Source organism: Mycteria americana, chromosome 6, assembly GCF_035582795.1.
Source record: "Mycteria americana isolate JAX WOST 10 ecotype Jacksonville Zoo and Gardens chromosome 6, USCA_MyAme_1.0, whole genome shotgun sequence".
Lineage (NCBI taxonomy): Eukaryota > Metazoa > Chordata > Aves > Ciconiiformes > Ciconiidae > Mycteria > Mycteria americana.
Window position 1 is genome coordinate 37,238,269 of NC_134370.1, and position 18,420 is coordinate 37,256,688.

An 18,420-nucleotide genomic window follows, 5' to 3' on the forward strand; every position below is an offset into this window, starting at 1 on the left:
GGAAGAATCATATGGTTTTAATTGCAGTTATTTTTTTGTAATTACAGAAGAAAGTAAGTAAGGACTGCCAAACAGCCTACTAAAGCTATATACACATCAGCAGCACTAGTGTTCTGGGTTCAGTGCTCTCCTCTTGACTCCTATCACTTTTCATCTCCATTTTGTAGCAAAGAGTTAAACTGCTACTGTTCTGATCTGCTTCCCTTTTTAAACCTCAGCATTAAGAGTGAGAAAGAGCAAGGCAGTAATGAATCTGGTGCTGGAGTCCAGACCCCAAAAGGTACATATGGGCTCAACATGGTACTGCTCCATATCTCTGCCACTTGGTGCAATTTTCCTCCCCAAACCTGGCTCAGGCCCACTGCGCAGTACCTTCAGGGATCAAGGTGCTTCCAGCCAGCTAAGCGAAGAGATGCTTAAGATGTCCAGGCTCTTTTGTATCATCAGCTATCCACACTGAAGCAAGCAGTCTAGACCTTTGGCAGGGGCAGGCCAAGGATGGACATGGGAATCCTGGGAAAGACTCAGATCCTTTGAAAGTGAGGACCACAAGTAGCAGAAAGCACCAAAGGCACCCAGGCCCAACCAGCTGGAACAGTCTCTTACTCCTCTGGACCTTTCTGCTCATTCTCCTGCCCCTCCCTCTCTTCCCATCCATATCATTCACACAAAGTTTTTTATGAAAAAGAGGAGAAGCTGACAGTCCTCTACCCAGCATAAATTTGGGGGCTCCATGGAAATTAGCTGCTAGTAAAGGACTAGCTCTGACAATCCTGACAAAGTAAATGTAGTTTCTGTAAGGATTGATACCTGAGAGTCAAACTGCATCTCCTTAAAAAAGCTGTCTGCCTTTCGTGCCAAGTCCTTTGATATTTTCGGAGAAGCACTTTTGACAAAGCAGCAAGCACATCATTTTGTCCAAAGCACTGAGAACCACGTCGCACATCAAGACTGGAAACCTTCCGAACATTGGCAGCAAATTTAATTTTCTAGAAGCAACCCCTATCCGTTACTGCCCCACCAGAAGAAGGGAGCAAGAGCAAACCACTGGGAAGATGGAATAGAGAGGAAAGAAAATTCATTTTCTGCAGCATCCATCACCTGTGGCAGGTTTTGATATCCATCAGATACCTAAAATGTGTAAAAGTTCCCAGTCTATGTTGTGCACCACTGTAATGACTCAGACACAAGCCTTTCAAAGCTGGAGCAAACAGAGCACATGAAGAGTTTCATCTTCATTAACATGGGAGGGAAAAGAGACTAATATAGTGAAGGTGAAAGAACAAACATACACAGCACCTACCATCGGGGGGGGCGGGGCTTGGCAATTCTTATAACAGCAGGATGAGCATGTACACTGGCCTGCAATAAAAATACCCAGCATAAACTAAGTGATAAATATCACCCCATCTGACAGTGACAGAGGCTGACGGCTTACTGAGTTGCTTTATCTTCTGCTGTGTAATTTCATCAACTTTACAACAGCTTCACTGCTTACCTTCCCAGCAGTCCTGTTGCTCATTTCAGGATATGAAAGTGTAAGATAGCAATGTTCATGCTCAGGAAATTAAAGCTACCCAGTATCTGTTTTAATCATCAGGATACTTGCTTCTATTATAGAACATATAAACTGCCTTTTTTTTTCCCCCTCTCTCATTCAAAGAGGAAAACAAGCATTCAGGAAATGACCTTACCTATCATTCAGCATTACTCAGCCTGAGATTTTAAGTCAGGTACTATCTGTATTTATCATCTAAACTTTAACTCTTACATCGCCACTTGGGAAATGTTGGCAAAACAACTTGGCAAATACTGGCAAAACAAAAAGTTTGTGAAGAGCTAGAACATTCTCAATCTTACATATTCAGCGTTTGCACAAGAACAGGCATGACAGCAGTAATTAAAGACATATTAATTTTATATAATTCAAGAACCCCCCAGAGCTGTTCAGTTTCATTGTAAACAGCTGGCTAAACAGTTGCTTAATTTCTGATATTACAAAACTGATTGCTACAGTTTCAGAGACCTAGAAACACAATATTAAACAACATGCCCTATTCTCTGTATTTTATTATCATCATGATCCACCTGCACCCTCATCTGCTATCTCATAACTTCCAGCTGAAATCTCATCAGCCCTCACCTCACAAGTCCAGGAATGGCCAAGTTTAATCAAGAGTTTTGACTACGCTCCAGAGGATCTAGGCTCACTTCACAGGTCTGTTTATTTTCATACCAAGCTAAGTTATTTAGAGCTATAGCTAACAAAGCGCTCAAGCACGGTATTGCTCAATCACTGTGTAGTGGAAGCACGCACTGAGTCAGACGCCTCAGTTACTCAGAAGGTTCAGGACCCTTTGTTACCTACTTAAAAAACTCACAGGAAGTGCTAAAGAAGAAAATGGGACCTTACCATCTCTTGCACGTAGCTGCCCTCTCCCCCAACTTGAGATTCATAGACCCTAAGTCTAATATATAGTATCTGGGTTTGTCGCTGTTGTTCCCCGCCCCCACAACTGTCCTTTTGCAGCTGTTTCCACTTTGCAAAGAAAGTTAAATTCTCATGAAAAACCATGTATACTTGACACTATTGCCTCTTAATCACATCTTTGCAGAGCTTGAAAGATCCACCTTACAACCCCTGCTCCAATTAATATTTAAGCATATTAAGTATGTTATGTGCTTACCAGTGCAGAGGCCAAGGCACCACATTATTGTGGGTAACGTCATGTGGGACATTTGTTGTTGTGACATGTATTGACATTTGGAAGACAAGAGTCTTCCAACTATCTGCAATTATTCATCCAGAACAAATATCTAAAAGTGCTTTGGCAAAACAAACTCTGTAATAATTGGCTAATAATGACATCAGTTTTGATGACATGAAAAATGAGTTTGCTGTTCAAAGGTCTATTGTATACTCACTTCTCAAGGGAAACCATCTCATTAGGTACTAAATCATCCATCCAACTACCGCCTTTTACCTTTATGACCAAGTGAAACGGGGAGAGGAGAATCTGAGCTGCCATCTGATTCAAAGTACTCCAGCTAGTTGCATTTCCATCTTTTTGTTAAAGAGAGAAAAATTGTACCCTATTACTTTGTATCCTTCTCATGAACTAGAGTTTCTTCTGTTATTACTGTTTGACATTCCTTACAGTCCTTCCTTACAAAATGGATTGCAAGTCTTTCTTGAGCAAATACCTTTATATAAAAGAAAGCAGTATAAGCACTAGAAGGATATTTGTAATTACATTTAGTAGATATTACAGAGAATTATTAATCTCATCTCTATAATGTTTTCAGCTGCAAAATATGCAAGGGAAAAGCATGTAGAATAAAATAATATTTTGGATAAGTAGGATGATGTGCTGTAAAAATAGCTATTGTTACTGATGCCATCAAATCTAGGATCAATGTAGCTGTATCAGCAGAACACCGGTACTTTGAGCTTTTATAAACTGCACACACACAACCAGCATTAACACTGGTATCAGCCCCTGTAAAGAAAACTGGCACCAGAATAAATACACTAATGAGGTTAATAAGATACACATCTTATCAGGGTTCCATTGGCAGGCACTTGTGTTACAATTTATAGCAAATGGACACCAAACAGGAGAAGCACAGTAGGTTAGTCAGCACATCATACCCCTGCACAGTAGAGCCAAACATGTCACTCCGGGGAGAGACAGACATTGTAATATTGTTTCCATGTTGGGAGAAGACTGTAGTTTTCAGATTAGACTTTCCATGGAGATGCCCAAGATTCATAACTGGACTCCATTAAGCTTTTACCCTCTGAGGGGACAAATAACAAGAAATTCAAAAGGGATCTCTGTGGTGGGTAGAGGATTTCAATTAAAAACAAAAAACAAACCCTTTCTGTATGCATGCAGTTTTATTTGTTGCTGACAGAATTACTTGCACAAAAACACAATGTCAATACTTGACATATTAGCCAGGTTTACAAAGAAGAAAGCAAATACAAAATAAACACAGTGTAGAATTTGAAAAGTTGCCCAAAATACCAAAAATGTTTCATGCGAGATTTTGTACACATTAATGCTGACTGGCCTGATTCTTCATTCCTCACCATACAAAACCTTGATAAGATCCCATCTACCAGGCCAGAACAGGGAGGGAAATTACTATTAAGCCATAAGACAATGCTGGCACACATACAAAGGGTATCAGTTGTCCACCAATAAATTTTAAGAAAGTTGCTAACTGGAGAAGTGAAGTTCTGGAACTGCCTTCCAAAATAAATAGCTGGTGCAAAAAGTGTACTTGTTAAGATAGAAAGCAAGCAATTTTTAAGACTGCTTGATCTATCACAGTGACCTTCTTTGAAATAAGAACCTTCTTCTTATCCTCGATATCATAAGATCACAATTCTCCAACAAGTTTGTAATAGTATTGTGCATGCGTGCATTATAAATCACTACAGTAAGTAAATGCAATGGAGAAGTGAACCAGAATACATAGTTTAGAAAAAAGCACAGTTTTGTTTAAAGTTCACTGGCATATAGCTTTTGGAAGATCACCACTGAATAGGATGATATGCTGGAGTCTAACATGGACTTTTGGTTCTACCGAGAGTACATTCTTCATAACATCACAGTATTGAGAAAAATATTATTCACTACACAATATTTAAGAATACAAGAAACAACATAACATGTTAGATAACTTCACTAAATCACTTTGTTAATACTGAAAAGGGCTTTGCTTATTAAAGTTTGCTTTTTCTTTAATAAGACCTCCATCGTAATGCTTGTAGCATATGTGTTAACAAATCAGTATTAAGACATTTATTCAAACAACGTTCACATCACAATGAATGAATACAAAATACAAATAACTTATAACTGCTGACAAAAAAAATACTGAATTGTTGAACAGATGATCTCACACTCTTGCGTATTTTGCATTTTAGATCTCATAGTTTCTGAATTTCCTCAGAAGCTCTGATGGAGCATCCCCTGACCAGCGGAAACGCAAGTGCCAGTAATTTGCCTCTGAAAATCCTGAGAAAAAAAGAGAAAGGCAAGTAAATTATTGTAAACATGTATAAAACTAAGTTGTCTGAAATAATACTTTTTTGGGGGAAGATTATCAAGTAAGTAAAAAAATTGGTCACTTCTAGTGAAATTTTTTACGATGAGGGTAGTGAAACACTGGAGCAGGTTGCCCAGAGAGGTGGTAGGTGCCCCATTCCTGTAAACATTCAAGATCAGGCTGGATGGGGCTCTGAGCAACCTGATCTAGTTGAAGATGTCCCTGCTCATTGCAGAAGGCTGGGCTAGGTGACCTTTAAAGGTCCCTTCCAACCCAGACCATTCTATGATTCTATGATTACAAGGAACAAGATGATGTTTTCTTTACTGTGAAATTTTACTGTTTTACAAAGGATATAGTAATGATTTAATTACCAAAAATAGCCAATAGTATAATTTTATAGAGCAGAATTTTATAGAACATAATTTTTAAATATAAAATTTTTAGTTATGCCTCACATACATTGGTTTGTAGAATTTTCTTATCTATTTTCAGCATGCCACAAATGTTTGGGATTAAATGAGGTTTTTCTACCCTCAAAGTTCAACTATATTTCCTGTTTAATCAAGCTGGGAAGAAATGACAGGACTTTAACAATAGTTCTCTGAAAACATAAGCCTAAGATTATGAAACTCCTGAAGGATCAAGCAGAACAGAGGGTGGCTGTTGTGGTAAGTAAACTTTGATTCAGGCGTACTAACCTAAACAACAGACAGGAAATACTAACTGGCCAGATGACAGCTTTTGAAATACACATTTATTCTGGTGCGTGCACTATTTTTTAAAAAACCTGTTCAAATACAAAAGCAGCCTTCAAGGCTCAATTTTTAGTCCTCATTAACTCATCAGGTGCAAACTGTGCATAAGTACTGAAGGCTGGATAAAGAAAAAAAAAATATAATACCTAAATGTTTCATTTAACATTTTAAAAGTTATTTAAAAAAAAACCCACTGAAAATAATTGCCTTTTTAAAATTTATTTTGATATAGCAGCAGAACTGAACTTTCCATTTTGGTTTGAGAATTTTTTTTTCTTCTTCTCCTGTTTTTGGTTTTACTAGCAAACAAGCAAGCAAACATGGGGTAGGGAGGAAGAAAGCTCTGAAAGCTTCGAAGTTAAATAAATAATAAACAACATAAAACCCAAAACAAAAGCCCAACCCAAAACCACATTAAAAAAAGCTACCAGTTAAACATATTATTCTGGAGAAGAATTTCTCATTACTAAAAGCCTCTGTTTCAGGCCAATCCCTGGATACTGCAATTTTCTGTAACTGCTGGTTTCACTTACTTGGAGAGTCTGGATTCTTTGAAGACTGTGGTTTCACATCAGGAATTGCAACATCTTCTTGCTCCCTGTTCCCATCTGACAATCCGTCTTCATTGCTTTCAGTCTGTTGGGTCCAAATCTCATTAGTTATGTTGTTGCTATTATTCAAGTCAGGAGCTTCCAGCATTTGGTCCTTCTTACTTTGGACAGCCCAGTGCATTGACTAAAGAAACGCAAAAATAACAAATAAAGAACTAATTCCTATGCCTTAAAAGATTTTTAATGAACTTCTCTTTTCTTTCTTATGTTGTTGTAATAAATGGTTAAATAAAGCACATATAAGAGAGAAGCTTGCAGGTCAATAGGATAGGGGAAAGCATGGTTACATATTGCAAATAGCATTTGAGAGGATAGGTTATGTCAGGTGGGGATAAAGAACAAAATGTACAAATGCATCAAATAATTCTAAGGGTCTTTTGTCCAGTTTCTTCTGTCATGACTTCTGACACTTTTTTAAGAGGGCTTGAGTGACTTAGAAAATGTCCATTTTCAAAGCTGTCTTTGGCTTCAAGGTGCCCTTTGAAAACAAGGCAATTTGGAAAGCTTTGCTATTAAAGTCTGTGGAATGACTTCTGTTTGGAACTGAACTAAGCCTGATGGGATACTTCCAGCAAACATTTAAGCTCAGGCATAATGCTCTAGTTGAAGAGGCTCTCAAACTTCTCTCATAAGCAGAATTGAGGCAGGCAGAATTGGCAAGGGAAACATTTATTCACCTGCCTTAAAATCTGACCATGTAGACTTATCATTCACCCTAATAAGGCGGGGGGGGGGGGGGGGGGGGGGGAAGGTCAAACATTATGGAATTAGGATCTACTAGGAACACACTACCAAATTATCTCACTAGCAAAATTAGGAGGGAAAACAACCTTGAGAACATCTCAGTTTCTGTCACAAATCACCCCACTAGCCTAGCAGGGCCCCTCCAAAAGACCTGTGTGAAGCCCACGGTTCCAAGGAACCTACCTTCTAGATTTTTCAATCAGGTCTTTATTTAAGCAGATAGCATGAAAACCTATCTGATAAGCAATATACCAAAAGGAGAATAGATTATACAAAGGTCCTAGCTTTGAAAATAAATAAAAGGTTACTACAAAAGCAAAGTGTGCTGACGCATTTGAAAACAGCCCTTAAGTTACTTAAACTTCATATAACACACATAAAAGCAGCAACTTGATAAATTCGCTCTAAAACTACTAGCTTAAAACCCTTCTGTGAATGGGCTTCTATAGCCTTCCAATTTTTCCTGAATTTCCTTAACTTCCTTAGTGCAGGAATCACTCTGCAGTATTTCCATCCCCAAAACCCACCACTGCGGCAGAACTGTTGTAACTTACTCCTCGCTCACTGCAACATTTTCTCTGGACCAGCCCTACCTCCCTCTCCTCCTGAAGGCCTAAACTTAGACAACACCAACCGTTTTCACAGAATTGCTCAGGGCCTCCCACTGCTGGAACGGAATGGTAATTTTGCTTCGTCGCCAGTAATCATAACGCGCTCGACTCTCTTCATTAGTAAGAATCTCCTTAGCTTGCTGCAGCTTCTGGAAATTCTCCACTAGAACACAAACCAAAAAGATACTAAAGCCAATGTTTGTTTTCAAAGAAATTAATTCAGATGTGAAAGGGAAGCTGCCAACAATGGCTTAGAGCAAACAGAAGAGGAGACAGAAGGAGAGCTGAGTGACAAAAGTATGTGGTGGTTCTGCTTACAGCTTTGCAAAGTTCTAGCTGGCTTTAGGATCATGGCACTTTTGGTGGACCACTGATATCCTTTTCAAATGAGAACTAAAATGCTCATTTGTCTACCGGCTTGAAAATCTAAATTTAAGTTCAGAGAAACTTACAGAGTACAGCAGGCAAAAGGCTCAAGTCTCCCCCTGTAGACAACCTTAAAAAGGGAAATTAAACTAGAGTAATAATGCTTAGAAGGAACACACATCCACAGCAGCAAGGAAGTCAGAGCAAAGCGTAACACCAAGAAAACATGAACAGGAAAAAAAAAAATGACAAGCAAAAATTGCAAGCAAGAAGAGGAATCTAAATATAGTTCAAATTAAGTGGTCGCTGCTCGGGGACTGGCTGGGCGTTGGTCGGTGGGTGGTGAGCGGTTGTATCACTGGCTTTTTTTTCCTTGGGTTTTTTGTCCTCTCTCTCTCTTGTTGTTTTCCTTCTCATTACAATTTATTATTATTATTATTATTTTGTTCCAATTATTAAACTGTTCTTATCTCAACCCACGAGTTTTCTTACTTTTGCTCTTCCGATTCTCTCCCCCATCCCATGGCGGGGGGGGGAGGGTGAGCAAGTGGCTGTGTGGTACTTAATTGCCGACTGGGGCTAAACCACAACAGTCCTCTCTAGCATTTGGGCGTTTGTGCATTTTATTAGGTATGTTTGCTACATATGCTTAAATGTTATCTTGAATGCCAGACTGCATAAATGAGAGCTCTTATTTTTCCCTACAGGATAATTTTTCATGAAATGGTTACTAAGGATGCAGCTGCATGTTACTATTTGTAGAAGGGTTATAAAGATTTAGATTTTATCTATGAGTCACCTATGTTACAGTGATCTATTATTATTCATTTATTCCAGTTTACAAGTTACAGAGATTTCTTTTGAAATACACTAAGCCCAAACTCTAATCAAAATTGGTAACTATAAATCAAACAACAGACAACAGGTTGAGGGGGCAGTTCTATTACTTTTCTTTTTCTAGTGTTACTAGTTTTCAACAAATAAAAGGTCTACTTTAACTACTCTTTATTGAGCTTTAAGCTGATGAAATAAAAAAATACAAACTTTCACCAGTACTGTAAAAAAGTATTTAAAGTAAATACAGCATGTTCAGGAAATGGAGCATAAAATATTTCTTCTTGACAAACAAAGCTGCTCCAACATTTGGCCTCCCTTTTTGAGTTACTTAGTTTCAGTTAATTGGGGATGGGGGACACGGGACGGGACTGGGGGATGGTGCAGACAGAACACAACCGTGCACTGGAATAGTCTCATTTGCCTGCTGCAATAGCCAGAGTTTTCTGCAGACAAAGTTGATTCCATTGGTTTCATTGGTACTTGTGCTATCATTTAGAATAAATTAAGTATTAGTGATCAGGTTATTGTTAATAGGTGGTAGATTGTCTCTCAAACACCAAATCTCAGGGGGTTCCTTGTCAGGGAATCTCAAAGTGAAATATCCCACCTATTTCACCTTTTAACACCCCCCCCCCCCCTTGTCAACTCTGATTCTAGGCTAGGATGGCACATCAATGAGGAAAGCCAAGCCCTGCTGAGAGCTCTACTTGAGGCAGTGGAGTGCGAGTCTCATTTAACATCTGCTATACTCCCAGCTCTGCTATCTCAGAGGAGGGTGTGGATGAGGTCAAACTGGCATAAGCAGGTAGGCTATGGCGTTTAGACATCGGTGAGCACTCATTAGAGCTATCTTGTGGTTATGAATGGGTAAGATTGTCTCCAAATAACTCAGGTGCTGCTTAGCCGTCACAGGTATGATGACCTGCATGCCTTCATAAATGCAAACGCTAGCTGCTGTTCTGCAAACAGACAACCACTCATGTGGTGCTGGCTTCTCTTTATTTCCAGTCATTAAATTACATTAAAAGAAACTAAAGTACATCTAATGTGTTCCCAATTGACTTGCTCATGGAAGCAAATTAACTAGTTGACGCAAGTTTAGCACTTGAATGCCACTGAAGATGGAAGGCGGCCAACTGCATAGGTCTAGAAAGGGATAGACTCCATAAATAATTTCTGGATTAAAAGATGTTCTACCACAGAAAGAAAAAAAAACCTGAAAGTCCTAGGGAAAAAAAAAAAATCCAGAAAGTACCTTCCTGCTCTATCACCTAGGAGTGTGCAAGTGTTAGAAAAGAATATTAAAGTTTGCTATTTAAAGACAATATGCTCAATACATATGACAATTAAAATACATGGGGAGGAAAGAATATTAAATAAAGTTTTAAGGCTGAATTTAACATCTTAGTTATATAAATATAAGAAAAAATAGATTGTTTTTGTACAGGGAAGAATACATACCTGCTTTGGGGTTTCCAGGATGTTTGTCAGGATGACATTCAAGGGCTTTAATCTTAAATTCTGCAAGAATTTGTTCAACCTAAACAGAATGTCAAGACAAAGTGAGTAAATACATACATACAGAAAATATTTTCAAATTTGCTTTTTGAAAGGGGTTGGGAGGAACAACGAAGAATGGTGAAAGATTTTTTCCTATTCATTTTTACAAGCTTTAGTACAAGCAAAACAGGTAACAACCACCATCTGTCAGTAACACTGCTTATTTAATTTCATTTTCCATGCACTCATCCTTATTCTTGTTATTGTGAAGCTCGGTCATCCATTATGGCAAGTTGGCTTTAAGAAAAATGTGTAAAGATCATGTGTGTGAAACTCTTTCCTCACATTTGACCATGTAGGCAAAATGCATCACTTCAGTTGCTCTTCACTTTGTTTAAGCAACTCTAACTTTTAACTAAGTCTCAGTGCAGGAAGCAAAGACCTTCTGTATTGCTGAAGATCAATTTGTGGGATTGGGTGGCTTTCTCCATATCCTCTTCATAGGAAATTTAGCCAGTACCACATGACTTTTCCCTTGGGTACCCCAAAGCTAGATAACTAGCAGTTCACATTCCTATCAAGTTAATTTTCTGTGCAAAAAGGTTGGCTTGGAATAGAATAGATTTATAATCAATATTAGAAAATTGGCATGTATTAGTTTATTAGTTAATTACAAGTTCCCACACAGTTTATAGTACCATAAAGTACTACAACCACTGGAAAAACAAAGACATATTAACAGTCAACAAAATACAGGAAACCACTGGAGTGGGCATCAGCTTAGATTTTCAAATTTTCACATTTTTCAAAGTATCTTGCTCTTATAATCCAAAACTTCTTTATATCATTCCAGTACAGCTTAAGTTTTCACAACAATTTGCCCTAAGATATTAATTAGCTTCTATTCTTTCCCATGCTAGAAAGGCTGTTTATATAAATTCTTCATCCTTCAAACCCTGATATCCATATACAATTTAAATTATTTATTTCAAAATTAAGGCTCATAACATTTTTCTTTAGAATCAAATTACAGTTCACTCAACTACCTGGCCAAATTTTGTTGTCATATGCTGGGAAAAATGTGGTCTACAGTGGTATTTTAAGAATTCTACACTTTTCACTCTTCTCAGTAACTTCTTCCAGAGGAACAGATATAAGGTGGTATATTTCCAGTCAGACAGACACTTAGAAATATACACATTGTACAGAGAACTTGTTGAAACCGGTTACTATATAGCTAGCTACCACCTCTAAAAGTTATATAAAGGGGAACTTTAAAATTAAAAGATATACAGTAGCAGAGGGGTAGCATGGAAGTCTTCAGTTTAAAAAAATCGGTAGAAAGAAAAGTTTATAGGAAGTTTATACAAAATATATGAAATTTATATAAAATATTCAGTGAGATGTTTTACCACAAAAGGTATCCAATACCCACTACATATGAATAACACTGTTCTTGGAGGAAGGATGTAGACTAAATCTCCCCTCTTCCTCTCAAGTCTGAAGATGAACTAGGTGTCCACGAGTTCAATTCTACAAGAAGCCAAGAATGAACATGGGTGTTTACTTGAATACAGGCAAAATCTGTAGAAATTGAGACTATTTGTGCTTAAATTTAACCAGGTCAGACCAACACCAGAATATTCAGCAGCTTAGATGAAAGTACTGCAGCTGGGAATGTGCTGTATATGCCTAAAGCAGCCTGTGCTACTACGAATACCTGACACATACGAAGTAATGTCATTGCAAAACACCTGTAATGCTTCAAATTTCTGTTAAACACTAGAAGTAGTGTGCACCACCCTGAGGGAAGGCAATCATGGTACTCAGTCAACTTGTGATCTCAGTGCCTACTCCCATGTCAAAAATAATCTAGTAATATCTGACGCTTCTCTCAACGAATAATACTTGACAGATTATTCTTCAGGACCCACTAGCATTTATGCCATCTTTTTCATTTCCTTTTTAAGCAATTTGAAAAATTATTATCATATGTACTTGAACTATTCATTAATTGCTAAGCCCTTAAGGAATTAGTATGAGGCAGAAAATGAGAAATAGCATATGCGAAACAAGGCTACATAGAAACTTTAACACCGCCCTCTGCTGGGATGACTTTTTAGGAGTTATCTCAGGAAAAGCTTTAAATTGCCTTCTGTAACAGACCGAAGATGCTTACTAGTATGCTTTCAGTGACAGAAAAGACAGAGGTATTTTTCCAGCGTTTGACCACTAGGACAGATGAGAGCATCTGATTAAATTTACTAAGCAAAATATAGCTTTTATCCACACTGAATACATCCTTCATTACAGCAGAGTCATCAAAACTCCTTTTCCAAAATCGAAACACAATTTCAGTTAATATAACAACTAGATTTAAAAATATTAGCATACCACTAACTCAGAATATCCAAAAAATGTTATATGGACACCTTTAGGAAGAAGAACACTTGTTTTACCTACAAATAGTTCAACAATTGCTTAGCTAGATCTCATTATAAAGTATTTATCTGCTACCAAAACCAATAAGTAAAACTAGTATTTGAATGTAATTAAAATTAGCATTTAAAAATCATTAATATGATGAATGAAAAGACATGTTATTTTTGTTTTTCCTCCCAACCAATGAATAGTTTTTTAAAAATTCCCCAAAAAAAGTATAAAACCTGAGAATCTCAATAGGATTATCAGTGACCTACAGCTATGAACATTCATTGTATTAGTTGCATATAGAGCTTTTTTCTTCTTTGAAAACCGAAAATATATTCCAAAATATTATTTGGATGTTGTCAAATTTATGCAGTTGGCTCATGATTCATAACCATATCACATGTTGAACTAAACTAATGAATAAACCATTATTTCAGCTATATCTGTAATACAATCCTGTTCTATAAGACACTTTTAATATAAGCCTTATTCTAGGATCTTAACATCAGCATACAGAGCAAAAAATTGAGCTTTACGAAGGGAGGTACTAAAAGATAAAAGTGGCAAGAAAGAAGGTTCACAATGCATTTCAAATAGTCCTGCCTGTAGAGATAAACAACTTCAACCCCCCCCTGTAGATAGACAAGCACATTCAAAATGTGATTAACCTGGAGGGGAGGTGGGGAAGGCTCTTACCGTAGATAGTTCGTCGCATCCTAGCAAGTTGTAGTAATCTTCCAAGTCATCCGGTCTGCAGTTCAGAATTGCATCCATCTGGACTAGTCCAGCGGGCTTTTTCAAGCCGAGGCACAAGGGGTGTAAAATATACTATCAATACAAAGCTCGCACAAGGGTTTAAAAGTAGCCCAGGGAAAGAGGCAATTTCCACTCAGGTCGACAGCTCTCTCCAGTGCTTTTTCATACTGGCAGCTGACACACATGAATTTTCTTGAATTCTCTGCCTGCCATTGGTCCCTGCAGGATGCCAATCCGGTTGCACAAACCTGCTAATGGCAATGCTCCCTGGGATTTGTAGTTGCCAAAGTCACTTTGGCATTAAACTGTGGGTCTCCTCCAGACTGAAAAGAGTTCTGGATACTAACTAAAATCTAGCTGTATTTGAGATTTAGGTCACGCCATCACATGTATAGCCACTTAAAATCAGGCACATACTTAAAGGCTTTCCTGCACCTGAGCCTACATATACTACAATATGTTTTCTGCTTAATTTTTCTTTGCAACTTTTGCCACAGTGTTTGACAAGGGGATATGCGTAATTATAGAAAAGAGTAAGGATTACTTCCAAAATAACGATTACAGGGCTGCAAACTTTTGACAATGAAGTACTGACCTTGCCAAAGCCTCTCAGAGTTCCGTCAGTCACTTCAACAGAAAAGAGTGAATCTTTACTCTTTGAAGGCTACCTAGGGTACGTACATACTACTCTTCAAAAACAAAAAGCTCTTGTACATCAGTTGCAGTCTGACAAAATTAAGACTATGAAAGGGCAATATGAAATACTTACTGCCTACTATCAAATTAAATAGAGACTCTTTCTCATGCTAAATTACTTTCAAATTGTGTCTTGAAGGTTTGTATTGTGTGCAAAACACATTCCTTGTAAAACTCATTTTACATTGAAGTGAAATATCTTCAATTTTGAACTGTGGTTAATGATCGAGGCCTCAGTCCAACAAAGACTACAGACATGTTTAACTGTAGTGTCTCCTATGATCTATTGATTTAAAAAGATTATTTCCTAGGTGTAATACTAACCACTTGCTGAAGTCTTTCCTCTGGAGCATAAGGAACTCTATTTTCACATTTCCCATCCCTGCAAGAGCTTTGTAATCCAAGAGGTTTCATGTCATTAAATATTTCTGATTCTTTAAACTAACACTTACAAATAGATGCCTTGAATAGTTATACAATTCTAGATGCAGTGACCTAGTAGGAGAGTCTACGCAGAACAGATACACAGAGTGACCAAGGCGGGAACAGGTGTGTGTTCATCAATGAAGGACCTAGTGACCATTCAGAACTGTTTCTAAAATACTGAATACATAATTCCTGCATTTACAAGTGCTTTATTTTATTATCTATATTATTAATCTTCTGAAATTATCTACATATAATATTAGTCTTCCACTGCTTTCTCTTCAAGGTTGTATTGTCTGAAACTTCCTATTTTTACTGTATGTTCAGATAGCCTATTAAGATAATAAAATATATAAATGACATGAAAAGAAGAAGCAATAATATTAAACAGCAAAGCACAAGCCTCAGTGAAACCGTTTAAATCTGTTAGAAAACACTGCTACCATATTTCTCTGAGTAAATAAAACAATAGATCCACTTTTTCAACAAAGTGGAAGAATTAGCAATTACAAATCTGTCCCTCTCCCCCATTCATAACTTAATAATAAACCAGAAAAGCATAGGAAAGAAAGCCTTTTAGAAAGAGATCATGTAAATATTTAAATAGATTGTACTTTGGGGGAGGATAAAAAACAAACAGCTGTCCCTTTTCCCAACAGCACTCCTGACATACCGTTCTTGTCCAAGTATTTCTTGCATATTTGCGTAAGGTGAAAGGGAAGGCTTTTTAACCCTTTTCCCCTCCAGCTTTCAGTAGCTATTTCTGTGCTGCAAGGTGAACTACAGGTCCAAGAGCTGGATTCAGATGACAAAACCCTGAGACTTGCAAGCTGCTTGTTCACAGGGAATTTGCTCGCTGAAGCCTTGTTCCCATCTATACTCATCTGTTCAGACCAAATAAACAAGGACTTTGATGCAAACTGCAGCAGCGACCATACTTGTGCCCCCCTCAAGATTTCCAGTGCTTGGGGCAGAAAGGGTCCCACAGCACAGTCTGAAGGTTTGCGTGTGGAGAACACAAAATCCTGATCCTGAATAATAACTCAGTCTTTTACTGCTCCTACTAACTTCAGTGGGACAATTCAGAGCAAAGCATCACCAAAAAACGAGAGCAAGAGAACCCGTACATAATACACAGGAAAAAAAAATATAAAGGTTGCCTTCCAGACATAAACTTTATTTGAAAGAGAATCACAGCGCAGGAGATGGCACAACTTATGTGTCTACACACGTTTTGGTTAATGCTGCTCAGAACGTACAAACAGAACTGAAAGTGAGGAAATCTTTATTTGTTCTCTCTACTCAATCACGAACAAAACATTTCTATTTATTCCTAGCGCATTATCAACAATTTTGCCTGTTTAGAGCCACGAGTGAAACTAAATTCTGGTTCAGTGTAACAGGAGGTTTACCTTCAACTTGTAAAAGTCATAAATGGCCCTTTCAATAAAACACCAAGATCTGGAAATCTCTGTTTGAATTTATTCCCATAAAATACATCAAATCTTCCAGTACCAATTCTTCTCAACTGACTTCAGTTGTTTTGCTTCCTGAGGGCAGAGTACACATTTTCAAGAAGCTCAAGGCACAACATAACTCAAATGAGTTTTGTGTTTCATGCTCCATCCTTTTCCCCACACATACTCAGAGTTGCAGAAATAGAAGAGGACCTGAGCACTACCAAACTGACTTCCTGATTTAGGGGTAACTACTGCAACATCATCATTAACATGTATAAATGCTTGCAATATTAGAGTCAGCTTTAGGATCCTTGAATCATTTCCTCACCAATACCTTCACAGAAAGCTTTAGCTCATACACCTATATAACATACACATTTTCTTCCTTAGAATGCAGTCTTCACATAAATAAGTACCAAAACAACAATATTAAAGTCACACCTCTCCTTTATATGCTGACAAAAGCATCTTGAACGTGCTTTTTAAGAAATCTGAATCTTGCCTCAGCTTCAATAAGGAAAAAGAATGCTTGCATACAAATTTGCACAGAATAATAAAAATGTTCTGATTCACATCTGGTTACCTTGTGGCTTGTTTTTGAGAAACAGGTAGTGTGAGAAATGGTGTGTACATCTTTTTTGGGGTTGTTAATACCTGAAAGAACCAGAAAAAAAAATTCCCCCCCCCCCCAAATACATATACCACCTATAAAGTCAGTTATCTACAAAATAATCCCTTTTGAAGCCAAAATCCACCTATCAACAATTTTAACCCAAAGTTTTTTAAAAGCTGTTGTTATCAAGGCCTGCAAGGGAGAAATTCTACCTGTCTAATCTTGGTCTTGCCACTAAACTGAGGGATTCAGTTGTGTTAAAGTCACTACAACTATTCTGCAAATAGTTTGTGATGTTAAGCAGTAACATTAAACAAAACAATATTTAAATTTATATCCACAAAGTTTAGACCAAAATTCTATGTCGGCAGAAGTCTCGGGAAAGTGGCCGAGTTCTATCCAGACAAGACTTCCAGGTAGAAAGAGACACTACTTTTAAGAAAGCCCATGCGTGGTACCTCTATATTTACTACAGAGTGATGGTCCACAACTCAGCATCGAGGTCAGCCACTAAGGATTGTCTCTACAATTTACATAAGAGATCGTTGGAAAACCACAGGTCACTACAGCTACTAGCTGTGCACATCCCACCAGGGAATGCTGATGTAAAAAAGAATGAATTTGTGAATGTCATTACAGCAAATCCTAACTCTTGCAATTTACCATCAGGTCTCTCGTACGCTACACAGGCTCCATTCTTAAAACAGCTGTTGTTCAGATGGGTGCTGAACCCCCCCGCCCCCAAAATCTTCCTGTAGTTCAGGAGTTCAAGTACCATGGTAATACATTTAAGCATCCCTACCAAAAGCTCAACCTGCAGGTGCAAAACCTTTCCCAGGCAGTCAGGAGGCAGGCCAACATCCCCGGCAAAAGCTGTAACCCTGTAAATATTTCTCTTCTTACCCTCAGCTCTGTTCTGTGTTTACAGAAAACGAAGAGCTCCTACGAACCCCTCGGTAACGCTACCTGACTGGCAAACGAGCTCACAGGGAGACTCGTACGAGCTTTCCCTGGCGGGTTTCACCTCGCCGGGTGCTGCACAGCTACGTGGCAGCCCAACAAAGTGCATTTGCAACGTGAAGCCTGTGCCAGGAAGCACCGTTTGCTCCTCAGGAAGATGCATTCTCTATCTGATATTCTGAACACCATTGCGGAGAGGCCCAAGAGCTTCTCAAAGGGCTTGTGACGAGAGGAATACCGAGACCGCCGGAGCCGCCATTTGCCAGGAGCGTCCTAGCGGAGGAGCGCGCTGCGAGGTGAGCCCAGAGGGCGGGGGGGGATGAACGGACGGACAAGCTCCATAGGGACGGGGTTCCCCCTTCCCGCCGTGGGCGGCCACCCCTCCGCGGCAGGCGGCAACCGCCCCTTCTGTGAACAACACACCGCAACGAGGCAAAGGCCGCGGCGGCGCGCTGGGCTAGCCGGGCCCGGGCCGGGCGAGAACGCTCCCCTCAGCGGCGGCCCTGCCCCCTCCTGAGCGAGGCTCGCGCAGGGACGCGCGGACCACGTGACGAGAAACTGCCATGGCGCGAGGGGCGTGCGCGTAGAGGG

General features: G+C 38.8%; 1 protein-coding gene across 2 annotated transcripts; it reads right to left on the minus strand.

Moving 5' to 3' along the window:
- Positions 1–3,894: 3,894 nt before the first annotated feature.
- Positions 3,895–18,339, minus strand: DNAJC12 (DnaJ heat shock protein family (Hsp40) member C12). Of its 2 annotated transcripts, none has more exons than XM_075505311.1 (5): positions 13,615–18,339; positions 10,450–10,528; positions 7,809–7,948; positions 6,353–6,455; positions 3,895–5,030 (listed from the first exon to the last, which is right to left on the minus strand). In XM_075505311.1, exons 1-5 carry the CDS (start codon positions 13,690–13,692, stop codon positions 4,936–4,938), a joined length of 495 nt encoding a protein of 164 aa, XP_075361426.1. In that variant the 5' UTR covers positions 13,693–18,339; the 3' UTR covers positions 3,895–4,935. The 2 variants fall into 2 exon arrangements, with proteins under 2 accessions (XP_075361426.1, XP_075361425.1); XM_075505310.1 differs by having other exon boundaries at positions 6,353–6,554.
- Between the last annotated feature and the right edge of the window lie 81 nt (positions 18,340–18,420).